Below are 18,080 nucleotides of genomic sequence, written 5' to 3' on the forward strand. Positions count from 1 at the left end.
GTGAGGAATGCTTGGCAAGTGATTCAGGTAGCCCAGATCCTGCAGCACTTCAACTACCCGAATTATACAAGCCCTGTGACATTTGATGGATCAGAGGATATATAAATAATTCATAGAGCCTTGTTGATCTTCACCTCCCATCTCTAAAGGAGGAAATAATTATTTACTTTGTGCGGTTATTGTGAAAGAGGTACTTACGATATAGAAATTGCAATGGCGAGAGTTTCAACCTGTCTATATATGGTATTGAGTGGCGTCCGCATACATAATCCTAAAGACACAATCTATCTCTCAACTCATCTTTTATTCAAAAATCAGAGTCAGGTATGTCTGACTAGGTGCTTTTCAAAAGGCTTTCTTGATTTTCCCTCCCCCAAACTTGGGACTATCTTGTTCCCCCCCCCCCCCCCTTTGCTTCTCATGCAAGAAGCTGCTTCAGATTTGATTGAATGGTGGGGAATGAAAAGAATTATATTTTTGAAGTCATCTGACGCTCTGAAGGCTGGTCCTTTAGCTCTATGACGGTCATGGAGGACATTTAGGGTTTATCTGGATCACTTGAATCAGACTGCAAATGGACGTGGAGCTTCTTTGGACTGGTAAAAGGACTGTGTTGTAGGCAAGAGGACATAAGAACATAAGAAGAGCCATGCTGAATGGGGCCAAAGCCCATCGAGTCCAGCATTCTGTGTCACACAGTGGCCCACCAATTGTCCATGGGTATCTTGAGCAGAAAGAGAAGGCAAGACCCTCCCTTTCCCTTGACCCCCAACATATGGTACCCAAGGGAATCCTCCCTGCCTCAACCAACATAGAGGCTTGGACATCCGTTTCAATAACCACTGATACACTTGGCATCCATGAGTCTAATCCTGCCTTGAAGCTATCCAGGCTGACAGCTGTCATGATCTCTTCTGGACGTGAATTCCATAAACCAATGACCCTCTGGGTGAAGAAATATTTCCCTTAATTTGTCCTCACTCTCTTACTTCTGAGCTTTAGGGAATGCCCCCTCGTCCTAGTATTGTGTGAGAGAGAAAAGATTATTTTCTCTATCCACCTTTTCTATCCCATGCATGACTGGTGATGTCTTAGGCCCCCCGCTTTGTTGAGAGAGAGCTATTCAATTTTAACACAAGATGGCCTCTTTGCTCTTTCTTTCAAACCAATGGTCCTCTCTGTTCAAAATGTGGATTTTGCTGTCTTCAAAAGAGCAGGGGGGGGGAAAAACCAAGGAAGTCCAGTTGCCTTTTGTGTCAACCATGACCTGGATGATTGAGAATCTCCATAGATGTCCGACTACCTAGATAAAGCACCAAGTTGAAAAAAATGATTTGCTATGAGATGAAGCAATAGAACCTAATTTCAAATCTCACACTCCATAAGCACACTGTTGTTTTCTGCAGGTCGTTCTCTTACCAGTTCCTTTTTGTCTAGTAGGGTTTTAGGCTGGTCTTTCCTTTGAAGCTGATTGGCTATCTGCTCAGCCAATGAGCTCACGCCTCCTGTATACATCTTTATATACTTCTACCAGGCGAAAATCATCAGCGAGAGAGAAGGTAACGGATGGAAAGAGAAACAATATAAATTGCGTTGAAACCAAGGAAAGGGGGGGGGGAAAGTATTTTTAAAAAAGGGTGCAAAAACAGATCAAACCATGCCAGGGCAGTGGACTACGCAAGTGGGTGTGATACCAGCAAAACAGGTGACAGCAGCAACCAGTGGTGTAAGCAACACAAGATGTAACCACTCACAGTCCATAACCAATTCCATGTGATTCTCAGAAGAGACTTAACTCGTTTGTCAGAAAACGCTTCAACAAATAAGAAGAAGTTCAAAGCCAATGTGTTTTTTCTCCGGTGGGACTGGTCTCTCAGGATGACCTAGTCTACACAATAATGGGATGGAGCATACTGCTTCCTTTTTTTGCCTTTCAGCCTCAATCCAGGAGCCTTTGCAAGCAATCACTTTCGCAACAAACTATTTTTTGTGTGTGCTAAATTTATGTTTTACTGAACAAAGACCAACATTTCTCCATCCACCCTATTTCTCTAATGTGCTGTGTTTATCTCTATGTTGAAAACCAGGCATAGCCCCCAGACATGTATTAGATTGTAGCTTGGTCTTGATGGTGCATAGAAACATAGAAACAAAGAAGACTGACGGCAGAAAAAGACCTCATGATCCATCTAGTCTGCCCTTATACTATTTTCTGTATTTTATCTTAGGATGGATATATGTTTATCCCAGGCATGTTAAAATTCAGTTACGGTGGATTTATCAACCACGTCTGCTGGAAGTTTGTTCCAAGGATCTACTACTCTTTCAGTAAAATAATATTTTCTCATGTTGCTTTTGATCTTTCCCCCAACTAACTTCAGATTGTGTCCCCTTGTTCTTGTGCTCACTTTCCTATTAAAAACACTTCCCTCCTGGACCTTATTTAACCCTTTAACATATTTAAATGTTTCGATCATGTCCCCCCTTTTCCTTCTGTCCTCCAGACTATACAGATTGAGTTCATGAAGTCTTTCCTGATACGTTTTATGCTTAAGACCTTCCACTATTCTTGTAGTCCGTCTTTGGACCCATTCAATTTTGTCAATATCTTTTTGTAGGTGAGGTCTCCAGAACTGAACACAGTATTCCAAATGTGGTCTCACCAGCACTCTATATAGCGGGATCACAATCTCCCTCTTCCTGCTTGTTATACCTCTAGCTATGCAGCCAAGCACACACGGTGAATAGGAATGAACTCCCGATTCAATAATAAGAGAGCGCTGTATTTGCTAAAATTCAAATGTAAGAAAAATTAAGGAAACCCACACATGGAATATTGGACAGTTAAAAACTTGCTTCCATTACCACGGCTTTGCTAAATCTAAAGTAATCTTGGGGTGGGTGGGTGGGGGGGGGTTACTTGGAACCCTGACATCCGTGTCTCAAAGATACATGTGTTAGAAAACAGTTGTGTTGCTATTTCAGACATATACAGTACGCAGGAGAATGTTTTTCACATTCTTCTATTTGGATATGAGCAATTATGATATCCAAAAACATACGCTTGGGAATTGTATGTTCTGAATAAAGGATATTTTGGAAGGGGGAAAAAAGATGGGAAAGGCAGGAAATAGACACTTAATGTGAAAATTGCTGATATTAGCTTGTAGCCCAAGAAGAAGAGTGTTTCTACAGAGCTCTGAAAGCAAGCTATACATCAAACTGCACTACCAAAAAAACAGACAGGATGATCATGCGAGAACTATATTGGAAGAGAAAAAGCTTTTGTTTGACAAGTCGCACAAAATGCATTCTGCCAACAGCTCCATGGGAAACGAAAAACAGATTGATGTTGGATGGCACCTCTTCAAGAAAAACAAGTTTGAAAAGAGATTCAAAAACAAAGCAGAACCATCCAGCAGTTTAGTCGTTTCAAAAACAAAGGATGTTCCAACTATTAATACATTAATTTTCTTTGCACAGATGAATGCAGGCTAAGACCTTCATGGGTTCCCTTTTGCCTTCTTGAGTGGCTCAAGGTAGCAGAAAAAGTGTGATAGGTTTGTCCTTCTCCAACCTGATATTGGGTGCAGAAATGCAGAAGTACATTTCCATATTGCCCAACTACCACGATTGTAAAATGGCATCGGGCCAGAATACCTGCGGGACCGCCTTCTGTCGCATGAATCCCAGTGACCGGTTAGGTCCCACAGAGTCGACCTTCTCCAGGTCCCATCAATTAGGTAATGTCGCTTGACGGGACCTAGAGGAAGAGCCTTCTCTGTGGGGGCCCCGGCCCTCTGGAACCAGCTCTCCCCAGAAATTCGTACTGCCACCAACCTCCTCGCCTTCCATAAAAACAATGTCGTTTGGTGGGCCCCAGGGAAAGAGCCTTCTCTGTGGCGGCCCTGGCCCTCTGGAACCAACTCCCCCCGGAGATTAGAACTGCCCCCACCCTCCCTGTCTTTCGTAAACTACTCAAGACTCATTTATACCACCAGGCATGGGGGAGTTGAGATATTCCTTCCCCCTAGGCCATTACAAGTTATGCATGGTATGTTTGTGTGTATGTTTGGTTTTATAATAAGGGTTTTTAGTTGTTTTATTAATTGGATTGTACATGTTGTGTTTATTATTGTTGTTAGCCGCCCCGAGTCTGCGGAGAGGGGCAGCATACAAATCCAATAAATTATTATTATTATTATTATTATTATTATTATTATTATTATTATTATTATTATGACTTATCTGTGCCGCCAGGCTTGGGGCCATTAGACCTTTGCCCCCTGGCCGACAAATGTAGTATATTTTGCAATATGAATGGGCATGAATGATTTTAAATGTTAGTAGAGTTTTAAAGTTTTTTTTTTTAGTAAAATTAATTGGATTTTTAGATTTGTACATTGCATATTGTTTGCTATGTTGTGAGCCACCCCGAGTCCTCAGAGAGGGGTGGCATACAAATCCAATTAATAAAGTAAATAAATAAACAAACATAAAAGCTGCTGTAACTATAAGGTCAACCTAGACACATGTAGCAAGAAAGATTAAAAGGCCTGCCATCTGATTTGCTGTTTCTCAACTCCTGACCCCCCCATTAATCAGTAAGAGTTAGTCTGTTGCAATGGTTAAGATGCTGGAATAGAAATTGAGGGACCGTAAATTCTAGACCGTAAATTCTAGAAAGGCAACTTTGGGACGGTCCCTCTCTCAAACATGATTATTGTTGGGGAAATAGGAGACAGAAACATTAGGTACACTGCTTAGAGTTGTACAAACAAAGAAGGGAGATACATCTAATAATAATTTTATTTATTTATTTTATTTATTAACTTTGTTTGCTGCCTATCTGACCACAATTAATTAAACTAGGCGGAATGAGGTTTCTACAAACATTTCTCAGTTTCTTTGGATTTATTTTGTCTCTTTTTAAAGAACCACTAAAGCTCACAATATTCAATGTTGGCAACAATCAGTGTGAAGAAATTGTTTAAGGATCTACTGCCAATTCTACTGTCAATCACCTGTGACACAATTCTAGCATTATGTCAAAGGAAAATCCCCATAAATGTGCAAAATGATGTAAGCCTATTTTAGGTTCCCAGAAAATATCTTACAGCATGTGTCTTTAACTTAAAACCCACAAGTTAGTCTCAACTTTGTATGGAAAGTTTTTCAATGTACACTTTGAGTTGGGATATCAAAATTGCACACGTTATTCAGAGAAGGGGACTCCACAGATTTAAATGAAATTATTGCAACCTGCTCATTACCTAATAATATGTAATTCTTAAATTGTCTTTGATTGTGGCTGTAAAAGCAGAGGTCTTGGCAACTTCAAGACCTATGGACTTCAACTCCCAGAATTGCTATGCTGGAGATTTCTGGGAGTTAAAGTCCACAAGTCTTCAGGTTTTCAAGTTTGGGAACCCCTGCTGTAAAGTTTTATATAAGAACACAATACCCCATCCCTGCTTTTTTTGCTGGAGAAATCAGAGAGAGTTTGGACTTCATCAATGTATGCTGTACATAAAGCTGGGATTCTTGTCTTCTTTATCATAAATCTCCTGCAACTTTAGGAGTTTATTTAGATGAATGTTATTGCCTGTTCATCTAATTTGAAATTCTTCACAATTTGCTTTGCTTTTCACCATGGTCCATATTTCAGGCCTGGCTAATCCACCGATTAGCATCTCATCTTGCAATCAACACAAATGCCATCATAATTGTTTGGAAGATAATGTTGCTACTTCCTGTTTCTGGATGAATGAAACAAGCAAGTCTTCTAAAATTGGTTGTTATCTTGGAAGTCTGGCAAATTAAGGTCCTTTGAAAGCCCTGCTTATTTCCATACATTATGACCTTCTGCCTTATTCATGTACTGACAGTATAATTGGCCAATTATGTTGGATAACTGCCAGAAATCAGTTTGCTTGTCAGCAAATCTTAACTCAGAGAGACCAGATTGTGACCTGTAAATGCTTCTTCCTTTTCATTTGGAAGGGCTGGAGAAGTGTGTGACCTATAGGTCACCAAACCCTTTTCACTAATTGGTTTAATTGGGTTCTGCCTCAATCAGAGGAAATGAATACAGAGACCCTCTTAGTCTTGATTTCCTACCCCAAATCTGGTTGTAAGAATTTCCTCTCTTTTTTTGGCTTGGAATGAGAGATTTATATTCCCCGAAAATAAGAGCCAACGGGAAAATAAGCCCCAGTATAATTTTTCAGGATGCTCGTAATATACATTCTACACCCAAAATAAGCCCCAGTTAAGATTGTTAGCCAGGTAAGTGCATTTAGCACCATATTTCCCCCAAAATAAGACATCACCAGAAAATAAGCCCTAATGCAGTGGTTCTCAACCTGGGGATTGGGACCCCTTTGGGGGTTGAACAACTGTTTCACAGGGGTTGCCTAAGACCATGGGAAAAGACAAATTTCTCATGGTGTTAGGAACTAAAGTGTCTATTCTGGCGCCTTGGAATATATTTTTACAATTTAACCAATCAGACGTTTACAGTGGAGGTGTCCCTCTGACCTTCTTGCCAATCAGCTTAAAACTCTGTTGGGAGAATTGGCGCTAGACTTATGGTTGGGGGTCACCACAACATGGGAAAGAATATTAAAGGGTCGCGGCATTAGAAATGTTGAGAACCACTGCCCTAATGCATCTTTTGGAGCAAAAATTAATATAAGACCTGGTCTTATTTTTAGGGAAATGTGGTATCTGTAAATTTAGCCATCATTTCAGTTGATACCCACTGAAAACTATCTCTCCTACTGCTACCCAAATAAAAGTGAAACAATACACAAGAAAACAAGAATAGAAGTAGATTTTATAGTTTCAATAATAAATGTATGTTTGCAATAGTGGCAAATATATGTAGCCTGGGTGAAAGATGAGGGTGAAGATTCATTCTCTGAGCTTATGGGTTGGTTTCTGAACATTTTGTTACCAGGCTAGGTAACAGAGTTTAGGGGATGTCAGTGTTCTGTTTATAAGGGCTTCAGGTGTGGGTGTGTTAAATGAGGGTCTGTGATTGGATTTTGTGATAGGCCAGGTGTAAGTCATTATCAATGAGTCTTGTGTAGGGTAGGTTATATCAAGTCAGGTCATTGGCAGGTGAACTGCTGGGGGGGGGCTGTTTGGGTTATTATTATTATTATTATTATTATTATTATTATTATTATTAATTAGATTTGTATGCAGCCCTTCTGCGAAGACTCCGGGCGGCTCACAGGTTGGCTGAGGGTCGGTATTGCCTCTTTATCTGCAAAAGTAGGCAATATTTTATGATAATAAATAAAATGTTTCCAACTTTAGGAACATTCACAAGCTTCAGTTTCAACAAGGGGAGCGATAAACATTTCATTTAATCACCTTTTTTTTTTTTGCTTAATTGGTATCCATTCTTCTTTTTTTGCTTTCCAAAATACAGTAAATTTTGTTATAAGTTGCCGTCCAACTTCAGCCATCACAATTTATTTATTTATTTATTTATATTTTATTTTATTTTTTAATGCTGCCTTTCTCCTTAGGGCAGCTTTACAACATGTTAGCAATAGCACTTTTTAACAGATCCAGCATATTGCCCCCACAATCCGGGTCCTCATTTTACCCACCTCGGAAGGATGGGTAAAATTAACGACTATTGCAAAAATGAGGAAAAAAGGAGGACAGGATCCTGGATTAAAGAGTGGAATCAGGTTAGAAAGAAATATACTTGCTGCCCAAACCATAGTTTGGTAACTTTAGGCTCTAGGGTAGACCTGGGCAAGGGGCGGCCCACGGGCCGCATCCAGCCCGCCTACTGTCTGTCACCGGCCCACCATAGCAGGTCCTCCCACCTTCACCTCCCCTGTCTTTGAATGACACGAAAGAGGTCACCTCCACACGAGAAATTGTGGTCTAACCCAAGGGTAGGCAAAGTTGGCTCTTCTGTGACTTGTGGACTTCAACTCCCAGAATTCCCAAGCCAATCATGCTTGCTCAGGAATTCTGGAAATTGAAGTCCCTATGTCATAGAAGACCCAACTTTGCCTATCTTTGGTCTAACGTATATACAGTATTGGGTAGAACTGAGTTAATTATATTAGTCCGGCCCTCTAAAACCATCCCAATTTCTCATGCGGCCCCCATGGCAAAATTAATTGCCCACCCCTGCTTTAGGGGGTGCCTCGAACAATCCGACACATTACAAATGACAGTATTAAGACATCTACCCAAGGCTTTCTTATATTTTATGTTTGGTATGTATGTGCTGTATGGTTTTTAAATTGTTGGGGGTTTTGATATAATGTTATTATTAGATTTGTTCCATTGTTATACAGTGATACCTTGTCTTACAAACTTAATTGGTTCTGGGACGAGGTTCTTAAGGTGAAAAGTTTGTAAGACGAAACAATGTTTCCCATAGGAATCAATGGAAAAGCGATTAATGCGTGCAAGCCCAAAACTCACCCCTTTTGCCAGCCGAAGCGCCTGTTTTTGCACTGCTGGGATTCCCCTGAGGCTCCCCTCCATGGGAAACCCCACCTCTGGACTTCTGTGTTTTTGTGATGCTGCAGGGGAATCCCAGCAGGGGAATCCCAGAATCACAAAAACGGGTGCTTCGCTGGCAACGGAAATCCGGAGGTGGGGTTTCCCAGCGAAGGGAGCATCAGTGAAATTGCAGCATCACAAAAACACCAAAGTCCTCGAAACTCCACCTCCGGACCTCTGTGTTTTTGCAATGCTGTGATTTCACTGAGGCTCCCTTTGCTGGGAAGCACCACATCCGGACTTCTGTTGCCAGCGAAGCGCCCATTTTTGCACTGCTGGGATTTCCCTGTTGGGATTCCCCTGCAGCATCACAAAAACATGGAAGTCTGGAGGTGGTATTTCCCATGGAGGGGAGCCTCAGGGAAATCCCAGCAGTGCAAAAACGGGTGCTTCGCTGGCACTGGAAGTCCGGAGGCGGGGCATCCCAACAGCGGCAGTGGGTTTGTAAGGTGAAAATAGTTTGTAAGAAGAGGCAAAAAAAATCTTAAACCCCAGGTTTGTATCTCGAAAAGTTTGTATGACGAGGCGTTTGTAAGACGAGATATCACTGTACTGTTTTTTATTACTGTTGTGAGCCGCCCCGAGTCTTCGGAGAGGGGCGGCATACAAATCTAATAAATTGAATTAAATTGAATTAGAAGGAAGACGCTCTTGAAGACCCCCGTTGTGTGTGTGTGTCCTTGTGTTTTCTGAATGACTTTGGAAGCATACTCAAAAATAGAGCCAGTGATGTTAAGACAGACAAGTCAGGCACATCGGCACCAATTTCTACAAGCCTTGGAATATCCTAGGTATAAAGCAGCTAAGCTTTCTCATTCGCAAGCAAACAGAATTAAGCTCAGCTTCACCAAAGCAAAGACCCTGGAGATGCCTGAAGGTCTATTCAACAGCGGGAGAGGGACGTGTATGCAGCCAGGTGTAGCGAGAAGCCCCACACCATGCTACCTGTCTGAAGGAATCAGATGAGGGAGAAGCGGGGCGGCTGGAAGAGCGAAGGCTACGGGAGAGCTCCCACTGCTCGACGACCGATCGACGAGCTCGCTCAGTCTCTGGCTACAAAATAAAGGCGACAAAGTCAGGCGATGACATGTTTAAAAGCCGCGGGAAAACGAAATCCACCCAAGCTTCAATATATCAAGATGTTTTCAGCGGGGGGGGGGGAGACAACAGGGACCTAAGTGCTGGTCATAGTTCCCTCTAAGCTGAGCAGTGAGCAATCGCTCACTTAAAAATCATCATCAATTCAGAGTTTTCCAAACCTGCCCAGAAGCCGAGAGGGAAAGAGTGAGAGGGAAGGAGAGAGAGAGGAAGAGAGGAAGAGAGAGAAACAGATAGAAAAAAGAGAGGAAGGAAAAGAGAAAGAAAAAGAATGGGAGTAAGGAAGAGAGAAAGAAAATCAAAATCTAGTTTGAAACTAGCTCAACTATTTAAGTGGCGTTTTGATATTGATAGAGTTGCCCTATTATGAGCTCACTATTATAGACACACAGTACAGTATTTTATTTTGAAATTCTCTGAGGCAAAACAGGGTGGGTTGTTTATTTGTTTGTTTGTTTATTTATTTATTGTTTCTGTGCCGCCCAGTCTTGAAGGGACTGCCGCTCAGACACTATACTTTTCCGCCCACCCTCCCAAAAAATTAGAGGGAACACTGGTGCTGGTGTTGCCGTGACGCTTGTCTGTCACGTTTGGTTCAAATTCTGGAAATTAGGATCTATCCAAATTGATGAGGATGGACTGGGGGGATTTGGGAATTTTTAAACTGAACAGTAGTCAGCCGTCTGCTCTGGGAAAGAAAATCGGGGAAATCGCCCTGAAAAGTTTATGTAGTTGATTATCCTCTGGTAATAATAAATAGAAATATTGTGGATGTGAAACACAACAAAAAGATTGGGGGTTTTGAAGAAGCTTTATGGCAAAGCTACTGATTGGAATGTGTCAAAAGAGAAGATTTTTTAAAAAGGACCACCAGGATTAGCAATCGCAATAGCATTTAGATTTATATACCGCTTGCTTTTACAGCCCCTCTCTAAATGGTTTACAGCAGTGTTTTTCAACCAGTGTGCCATGGCGCACTAGTGTGCCGCGAGACATGGTCAGATGTGCCATGAAGCTCAGAGAAAGAAAACAAGAGAGAGAGAAAGAAAGAGAGAGAAAGAGAAAGCAAGCAAGAGAGAAAGAAAACAAGAGAGGAAAGAAAGAAAGAGAGAGAAAGAAAGAAAGAAAGAAAGAAAGAGAGAGAGAGAAAGAGAACAAGAGAGAAAGAAAGCAAGAGAGAGAGCAAGAGAAAGAAAGAAAGCAAGAGAGAGAGAGAAAGAGAGAAAGAGAGAAAGAGAGGGAGGTAGGGAGGGAGAAAGAGAGCAAAAAAAGAGGAAAGAAGGAAGAGAGAAAGAAAGAGGGATGGAGAGAGAGAAAAAAAGAGGAAGGGAGAGAAAGAGGGAGAGAGAAATAGAGCAAAAGGGAGGAAGAGAGAGAATTTTTTTGTCCAATATTTTTTTAGCCGCCCCCTCAATGTGCCCTATGGTTTTGTAAATGTAAAAAATGTGCCGCGACTCAAAAAAGGTTGAAAATCACTCGTTTACAGAATCAACATATTGCCCCCAACAATCTGGGTCCTCATTTTACCCACTTTGGAAGGATGGAAGGTTGAGTCAACCTTGATTTGGGGTTTGATTAAATGTGACGTTTGACTCCAATAAGCCAAAACTGATAGCTTGAATGGACAGAAATTGACACTGCAGTAGGTTACACAAGACTGGAAAGTATATTATAGTATATTCCTGAATCTGGCACCCTCTGCATTGTGTTTAGACAGCAAATACAAGAGTTCCCAGACACTGGAATGTTAGGATCTGCAGCCTCAACACATTCAGAGGGTGTGTTAAGAATTGTTTCAGAATACATTCTAATTTTCAAGGGATAATATATGACTGAATTCCTGGCACTGAGAATCAGATTAATGAAACAGAGCAAATGCAGGAATTTGGTTTGTTCTTTTCCCCCCCCTAAGACCCATTTTTTTAAAAAAAATTGGATTTAAACCCTGATGGGTTAAGTTACTTTATGATTTCTTGGGTTTAGCTACTTCTTAAGGAGGTCAGTTTACCAAAAAACACGGTTGCCCAAATCTAATAAATACTTGCAGACATTATTCTGCTCCAGATTGGCCAAGCAATGCTCTATTAACGGTGGTGGAATCCGTTTCGGTCTCTGAAAAAATGCAATCCCAATTCTTTTGGAAGTACAAAACATGCTTTTGATCAAAAATCCTTTTTTTAATTTAGTCACTTCCTTCCCACGAAAGCCACATTCCGTTCATTAGTGCCAGAAGCATCTATTGAAATACTGATTCCGCAAGGGGGAACATTTGTTAGAAAAAAGGGGGATCACAATTGCCCCCCCCCCCGAAAGCTCAGAACAGTAGCATGAATTTTGCTATAATGTGAGTATACAGCGATCAGCCATTAATACGTGGCGCCTGGTGCCTGCCACGTTACGAGCTGCAGCAACTTTGCATTCTCTTTTGGTGGAACGGCAAGCGATCACACCAGGCCAGGCAAGCAGGAAGCCCATCACCTGGTGCCTGGCTATTGGCCTCTGCTCCAGAAGAGCAGCCAGCTGGCTTGCCCTCTCTTCAATGGTGAGGGTATGCGGGGCACTATGGACATCTGAAAAGAAATGATGAGCCCTCTGCAGAACAACAACGAAGAGAGAAATTGACCAGAAGGAAATAATACGCACAGGGGGGAAAAACAGGAGAGCTGGAAGCACAGAAGCCAAACTGACAAGCGCCCGTGCCAGACAGCTCAACGAGATGGTGTTTGGGGGAGCCGTAAAAACTCTTCTGGAATAGAAGTTATTTCCCTCCTTGGGTGGAGCCCAAAACGTGGCCTGAGACATTTAGAGTGGCCCAATCTGATCCTGTTTTTGCTGTTGAAGACCTACTGGTTTCCAGTGGATTGAAAGTACAGTAATACCTCGTCTTACGAACTTAATTTGTTCCAGGAGAAGGTTCGTAAGGTGAAAAGTTCGTAAGATGAAACAATGTTTCCCATAGGAATCAGTGGAAAAGCCAATAATGCGTGCAAGCCCATTAGGAGAATCCAAAATATTAAGGCTTAAAAAAAAAAAAAGCGGTGGCCAAAGCTGAGAGGAACGGAGTGGGGGGAGGGAGTCCCAATGAAAAGAGCCTCTCTTGAGCTCCATGAGTCCTTGCCTCCCGTTTTTGTCCCCCCCCCCCACTCTGCTCATCTCCCCCACACCTTTCTCCTCTCTTGAGTTCCATGAGTCTTTTCTTCCCGTTTTCTCCCACCCCACTCTGGTCATCTCCCCCACACCTTTTTCCTCTCTTGAGCTCCATGAGTCTTTTCTTCCTGTTTTTGTCCCCCAAACTCTGCCCGTTTTTGCGATCCTGGAATTTCCCTATAGCATCGCGCTTTTGCGGAAGTCAGGAGGTGGGGTTTCCCATGGAGGGGAGCCTCGGGGGATCCCAGGATCGCAAAAACTGGCGCTTGGCTTGCAACGAAAGTCTGGAAGCGGGGCACCCCAGCGGCGGCGGCAGGTTCGTAAGGTGAAAAAAGTTCGTAAGAAGAGGGGAAAAAATTCCAAATCCTGGGTTCGTATCTCAAAAAGTTCGTATCACGAGGTACCACTGTATAGGCTGCGTTCTGAAACTGTGCATTTCGCAGCAACGTGAAATAAAACGTGCTTTCGTGTCTATCCAAACGCTACGATCGTTCTAAGTCAGGGGTGTCAAAGTCAATTTCATTGAGGACTACATCAGGATTGTGCTTGACCGAGGGGGGGACCAAGGTGGATGAGGCTGGGGTGGGCGTGGGCAGCCCGACACCACTTGTGTCGGTGGCACTTGTGGTGGCCTGAGCACTCTGCCAATGGAAACGGGCTCCCAAGCTCCGTTTTTGCTGGCAGAGGCATCGCGGGCTGTTTTTGCTATTTTCAGGGAAGCCCCACAGGCACTCTGCCAGATGTAGCCCGCGAGCCTTGATTTTGGCCCTCCTGTTCTAAGTGATACAGAATGAAAGACTATGTTGAAGAGAGGAAGGGTTCTTTTGAAGTACTAAAGAGAGAATATGCTCTGAAAAATCTTCTGGGATATGCGGTGATGGGCTCCCAAAGTTTTTACTGCCACACTGTGGGCATGGCTTATTTGTGGGTGTGGCTTGCCGGCCATGTGATCAGGTGGGAGTGGCTTGACAATCATATGACTGGGGGGTGACTTAAAGGTCATGTGACTGAGTGGGAGTGGCTTACCGACCAAGATAAGTTTTCAAATAGGTGCTTGGACTCTTTTTCAGTAGATTAAGTCACATTATTTGAATGCCGCAAAAAAGGACAAATGTTAGACCAGTGTTTTTCAACCAGTGTGCCGCGGCACACTAGTGTGCCGTGAGACATGGTCAGGTGTGCCGCGAAGCTCAGAGAGAGAAAGAGAGAGAACAAGAGAGAGAAAGAAAGCAATAGAGAGAGAGAAAGAGAGGGAGGGAAAGAGAGAGAGAAAGACATAGAGGGAGGGAGGGAGAGAGAGAGAAAGAGCAAAAAAGAGAGGAAGAAAGGAAGAGAAAGAAAGAGGGAGGGTGAGAGAAATAGAGTGAAAGGGAGGAAGAGAGAGAGATAATTTTTTTGTCCAAACTTTTTTTAGCCCCCACCCTTCCCTTGCTCAATGTGCCCCAGGGTTTCGTAAATGTAAAAAATGTGCCGCGTCTCAAAAAAGGTTGAAAATCACTGTGTTAGACAATACTATTTGCTGAGGAGCACAGTAACATTTTAAGTTTTGTACTGAACCCACAAGGTTCAGTGTGATAACAGATTAGGCAAGCAGCTCAATTGTCTTTAATTGCTATAAAAGTTCTAGATAATGATTAAAAGAATTAAAGCCTTTATGGGTAAAAACATATTATTTATTTCCTATTTTAAAAGTAATTAAGGTACTTCCTTCTCTAGTACTAAGGTACTAGAGAAGGAAGGGCAATAAAAAAACTATTACGGTAAGTGTTCAATAAATAGTGCATGAACTTACTACCCTCATTGCATGCCTCCCCCCTCCATGGGGCAGCAGCCCATTACTGGGGATATGAATCCACATAGCATTGTGAGAGTTAAGAGAGCAAGGACAAAAAAAAATCGATGCAATATAAGGGCTAGGCAAAAGAAAGAAAGTGCTCTATTTCTTTTCTCACTCTAACTTTGCTCCCCGTTTTTTAATGTGTGCCAGCATGCTCATAGTAAAAAAAAAAAAAATTACAGTAAAAGTTACCTTATCTATATTTCAGTTGCTATATAGTAAATCTGAAAGGGAATCGTACCAAATGCACCCTTTATGCCAGGAAAAAAGCTCCTTTGCTCCACCACAGCATTTCCTACCCCAAAGCTGGTTCCACATCTGCAGTGAGCAATGTGCCAAACGGAAAAAGCGTACCGCATACTCTTCAAGCAAGTCCTTTGGTAGACCCCATACACTCAAGAGAATTATTAATTTTGGAAAGATCTTCAGCAGCGCTGCGCTGAGATGATTAGCACCATGGACACACAGATAAACATACAAGCACCCTCCCCTGCCAGCTGACAGTGTGCCTTCTACAACTCATGCTCGCTTTGGTCATGCCAGTTTACCCATGGATGCCTGGGACTCTGTTCTCCAGGTGGCTCTGTCTGAGGATCTCTGGCGGCCTGCAGGCAAAAGAGTTACCTTAACAACACCCCCTTCCCCAGACACACAAAAAGACAGCACTTTAGTTAGGATCGCCCTAGAAGAGAAAAATGTTACAAGTCCAGGAAATATTTTGATTTCGGCACAGTTCATACCGGGATAAGGAGAACATACTTATCCAACATTATGTGGTATGGTTAAAAATAACACTCTGGACAAACTGTGTTAATAAGTGGTGACATAACACACTGCATACACAGTAATAAAAGGGGTGCAGGAAAAAGAGAAGAGTTTCCAAGAAATGACCAAGTGAGTGCATTAAAATCTAGAAACATAGAAACATAGAAGACTGACGGCAGAAAAAGACCTCATGGTCCATCTAGTCTGCCCTTATACTATTTTCTATATTTTATCTTAGGATGGATATATGTTTATCCCAGGCTTGTTTAAATTCAGTTACTGTGGATTTATCTACCACGTCTGCTGGAAGTTTGTTCCAAGGATCTACTACTCTTTCAGTAAAATAATATTTTCTCATGTTGCTTTTGATTTTCCCCCCAACTAACTTCAGATTGTGTCCCCTTGTTCTTGTGTTCACTTTCCTATTAAAAACACTTCCCTCCTGGACCTTATTTAACCCTTTAACATATTTAAATGTTTTGATCATTTGATCCCCCCTTTTCCTTCTGTTCTCCAGACTATACAGATTGAGTTCATGAAGTCTTTCCTGATACGTTTTATGCTTAAGACCTTCCACCATTCTTGTAGCCCGTCTTTGGACCCGTTCAATTTTGTCAATATCTTTTTGTAGGTGAGGTCTCCAGAACTGAACACAGTATTCCAAATGTGGTCTCACCAGCGCTCTATATAAGGGGATCACAATCTCCCTCTTCCTGCTTGTTATACCTCTAGCTATGCAGCCAAGCATCCTACTTGCTTTCCCTTTGTTTTAGAAATAACATGGGCAATTAGGCATAAAAAATTTGGCTAACTAAAAACCAGATAAGCTTTGTTATGCGGCAGTTTTTAAAAATACATGTATTGTTTTGAAAATATCCAACTCTCCTTTACAAGACAAGTAAACAGGCCTCTGGACCAGCCTCACTCTTATTTCCATCTATGGCAGAGGTATTTAAAGATGGCAACTTTAAGACTTGTGGATCTCAACTCCCAGAATTCCTCATCATACCAGGAATTTTGGGAGTTGAAATCCACAAGTCTTAAAGTTGCCCATGTTTGGAGACCACTCATCTATGGGGACCATAAGCTATCCTGCCTTTCGAAATCTAGATGCCTATATTATATAATTCACCTATCTATAGTTTAATCATGGAGAAACTCTATCGGTGTGGTTGTTAAGAGCCGACAACAGCTTGATAGGACATAATTGTTTTATCAAACTAAACTCCCAAAGAACACCAGAAACCAAATCTTCACAAAGAAACTACTATAGCTATAATCTTTCTATCTATATTTATATATTGCTTAAATCAGTGTTTCCCAACCTTGGCCACTTGAAGCTATCTGGACTTCAACTCCCAGAATTCCCCAGCCAGCATTCGCTGGCTGGGGAATTCTGGGAGTTGAAGTCCAGATAGCTTCAAGTTGCCAAGGTTGGGAAACACTGGCTTAAATGACATTGTTTTCTGAAGTGCTAATATAGAAGGATGTTATCTTCTGACCTCGCAAATCCAAAGCTGCCATGTTCAAATCATAGCCATTTTATACATATTTTTAAAGAGCTTTGATTTACAACAGCGGTCTGCAATCTGTGATCGAAGTAACACTTTCAGACTTTGGAAGCATATATTTTCCTCAAGGCAGTGAAGGGCTACCAAAATTTTTACTACCACACTGTGGGCGTGGCTTATGTAGGATACCCTGCATTTTCTTTCAACATCTTTCAGTGCAAACTGGGTGCTCTGGGGTGGAGCTCCATTTTCGCTACCCCACTGCGTGTCCCCCCCATTCGGGTAGCAGCCCGTCCCTGTCTCAAGGCCTAGGAATGGACGGTTGCTTCTTGCCCTTCTGTTACGATGAAAGAAGCACTGGGGGATTCACATCTCAAGCTCTAACGCCTGGAGAAGCATATACATAACGTAGTCCTCATTTAGCAACTGATGCCATTCACAGTTATGACAGTGTTAAAAAAAATAAATGTAATCCCCACATTTATGGCCTTTTGTGGCCATCGCTGTAAAGCAAAGGGAAGCTGAAGGAAGTTTGTAAGCAGTCACCTAGCAACTGTTTTTCTTAATGACCCAGTGGCTGGTTCCAATTATGGTCACTAAGCAAGGACTGCTAGACAGTAGTACCCCTAGATACGATCATAATTCGTCCCATAAGGGAGCTTGTATCTCGAGGCAACTCGTATTCTGGAACAAATAACTTTCCCCCCCCCCCGAGATAACCAAAAGCAAGGATTCTTGCGCCACCTAGTGGACGCTCGGCTCGTATCCCGAATTTGAGCTCAGGAGTAGAACAGAAATGTCTCTCCCCTCGTGGCTCGTATCTTGAAATACTCGCATGTAGAGCAGCTCGTATCTAGAGGTACTACTGTACTGCCATACATACAGTGATGGGCTAGCAAAATTTTTACTACCACACTGTGGGCATGGCTTATGCATTTTGCTTCAACATCTTTCAGTGCAAACTGGGTGCTCTGGAGTGGAGCTCCAAATTTTGCTACCGGAACTGACCGTTCCTGTAGGAGCCCATCACTGCATACATAACAAAAAGGCATAGTTTTCAAGGGTACTGAAAAATTGCTGCATCAACCGGCTCCCTCCCTCCCTCTAAGAATGCCTTCAGATACAATCCAAAGATCCCCAGCGATTTATCCTTTCCAAAATGACGAGGTGTATATATT

General features: G+C 42.3%; 1 protein-coding gene across 8 annotated transcripts in view; it reads right to left on the reverse strand.

Annotated features, from left to right (window-relative positions):
- The window catches only part of MICAL3 (microtubule associated monooxygenase, calponin and LIM domain containing 3), a 286,121-nt gene that overhangs the window by 96,662 nt on the left and 171,379 nt on the right, over positions 1 to 18,080 (reverse strand). Inside the window, exons 19-22 of one of the 8 annotated variants that reach the window (XM_070756495.1) lie at positions 15,175 to 15,231; positions 12,121 to 12,234; positions 9,490 to 9,597; positions 1,420 to 1,527 (exon numbers count right to left, since the gene is read on the reverse strand). The exons of the other annotated variants lie outside the window; for them this stretch is intronic. Of the exons in view, the coding sequence (XP_070612596.1) occupies positions 1,420 to 1,527; positions 9,490 to 9,597; positions 12,121 to 12,234; positions 15,175 to 15,231 (387 nt within the window). The remainder of the gene's footprint in view (positions 1 to 1,419; positions 1,528 to 9,489; positions 9,598 to 12,120; positions 12,235 to 15,174; positions 15,232 to 18,080) is intronic. 8 annotated transcript variants of the gene reach the window in all.

This window comes from Erythrolamprus reginae, chromosome 6 (assembly GCF_031021105.1).
Source record: "Erythrolamprus reginae isolate rEryReg1 chromosome 6, rEryReg1.hap1, whole genome shotgun sequence".
Classification (NCBI taxonomy): Eukaryota; Metazoa; Chordata; class Lepidosauria; order Squamata; family Dipsadidae; genus Erythrolamprus; species Erythrolamprus reginae.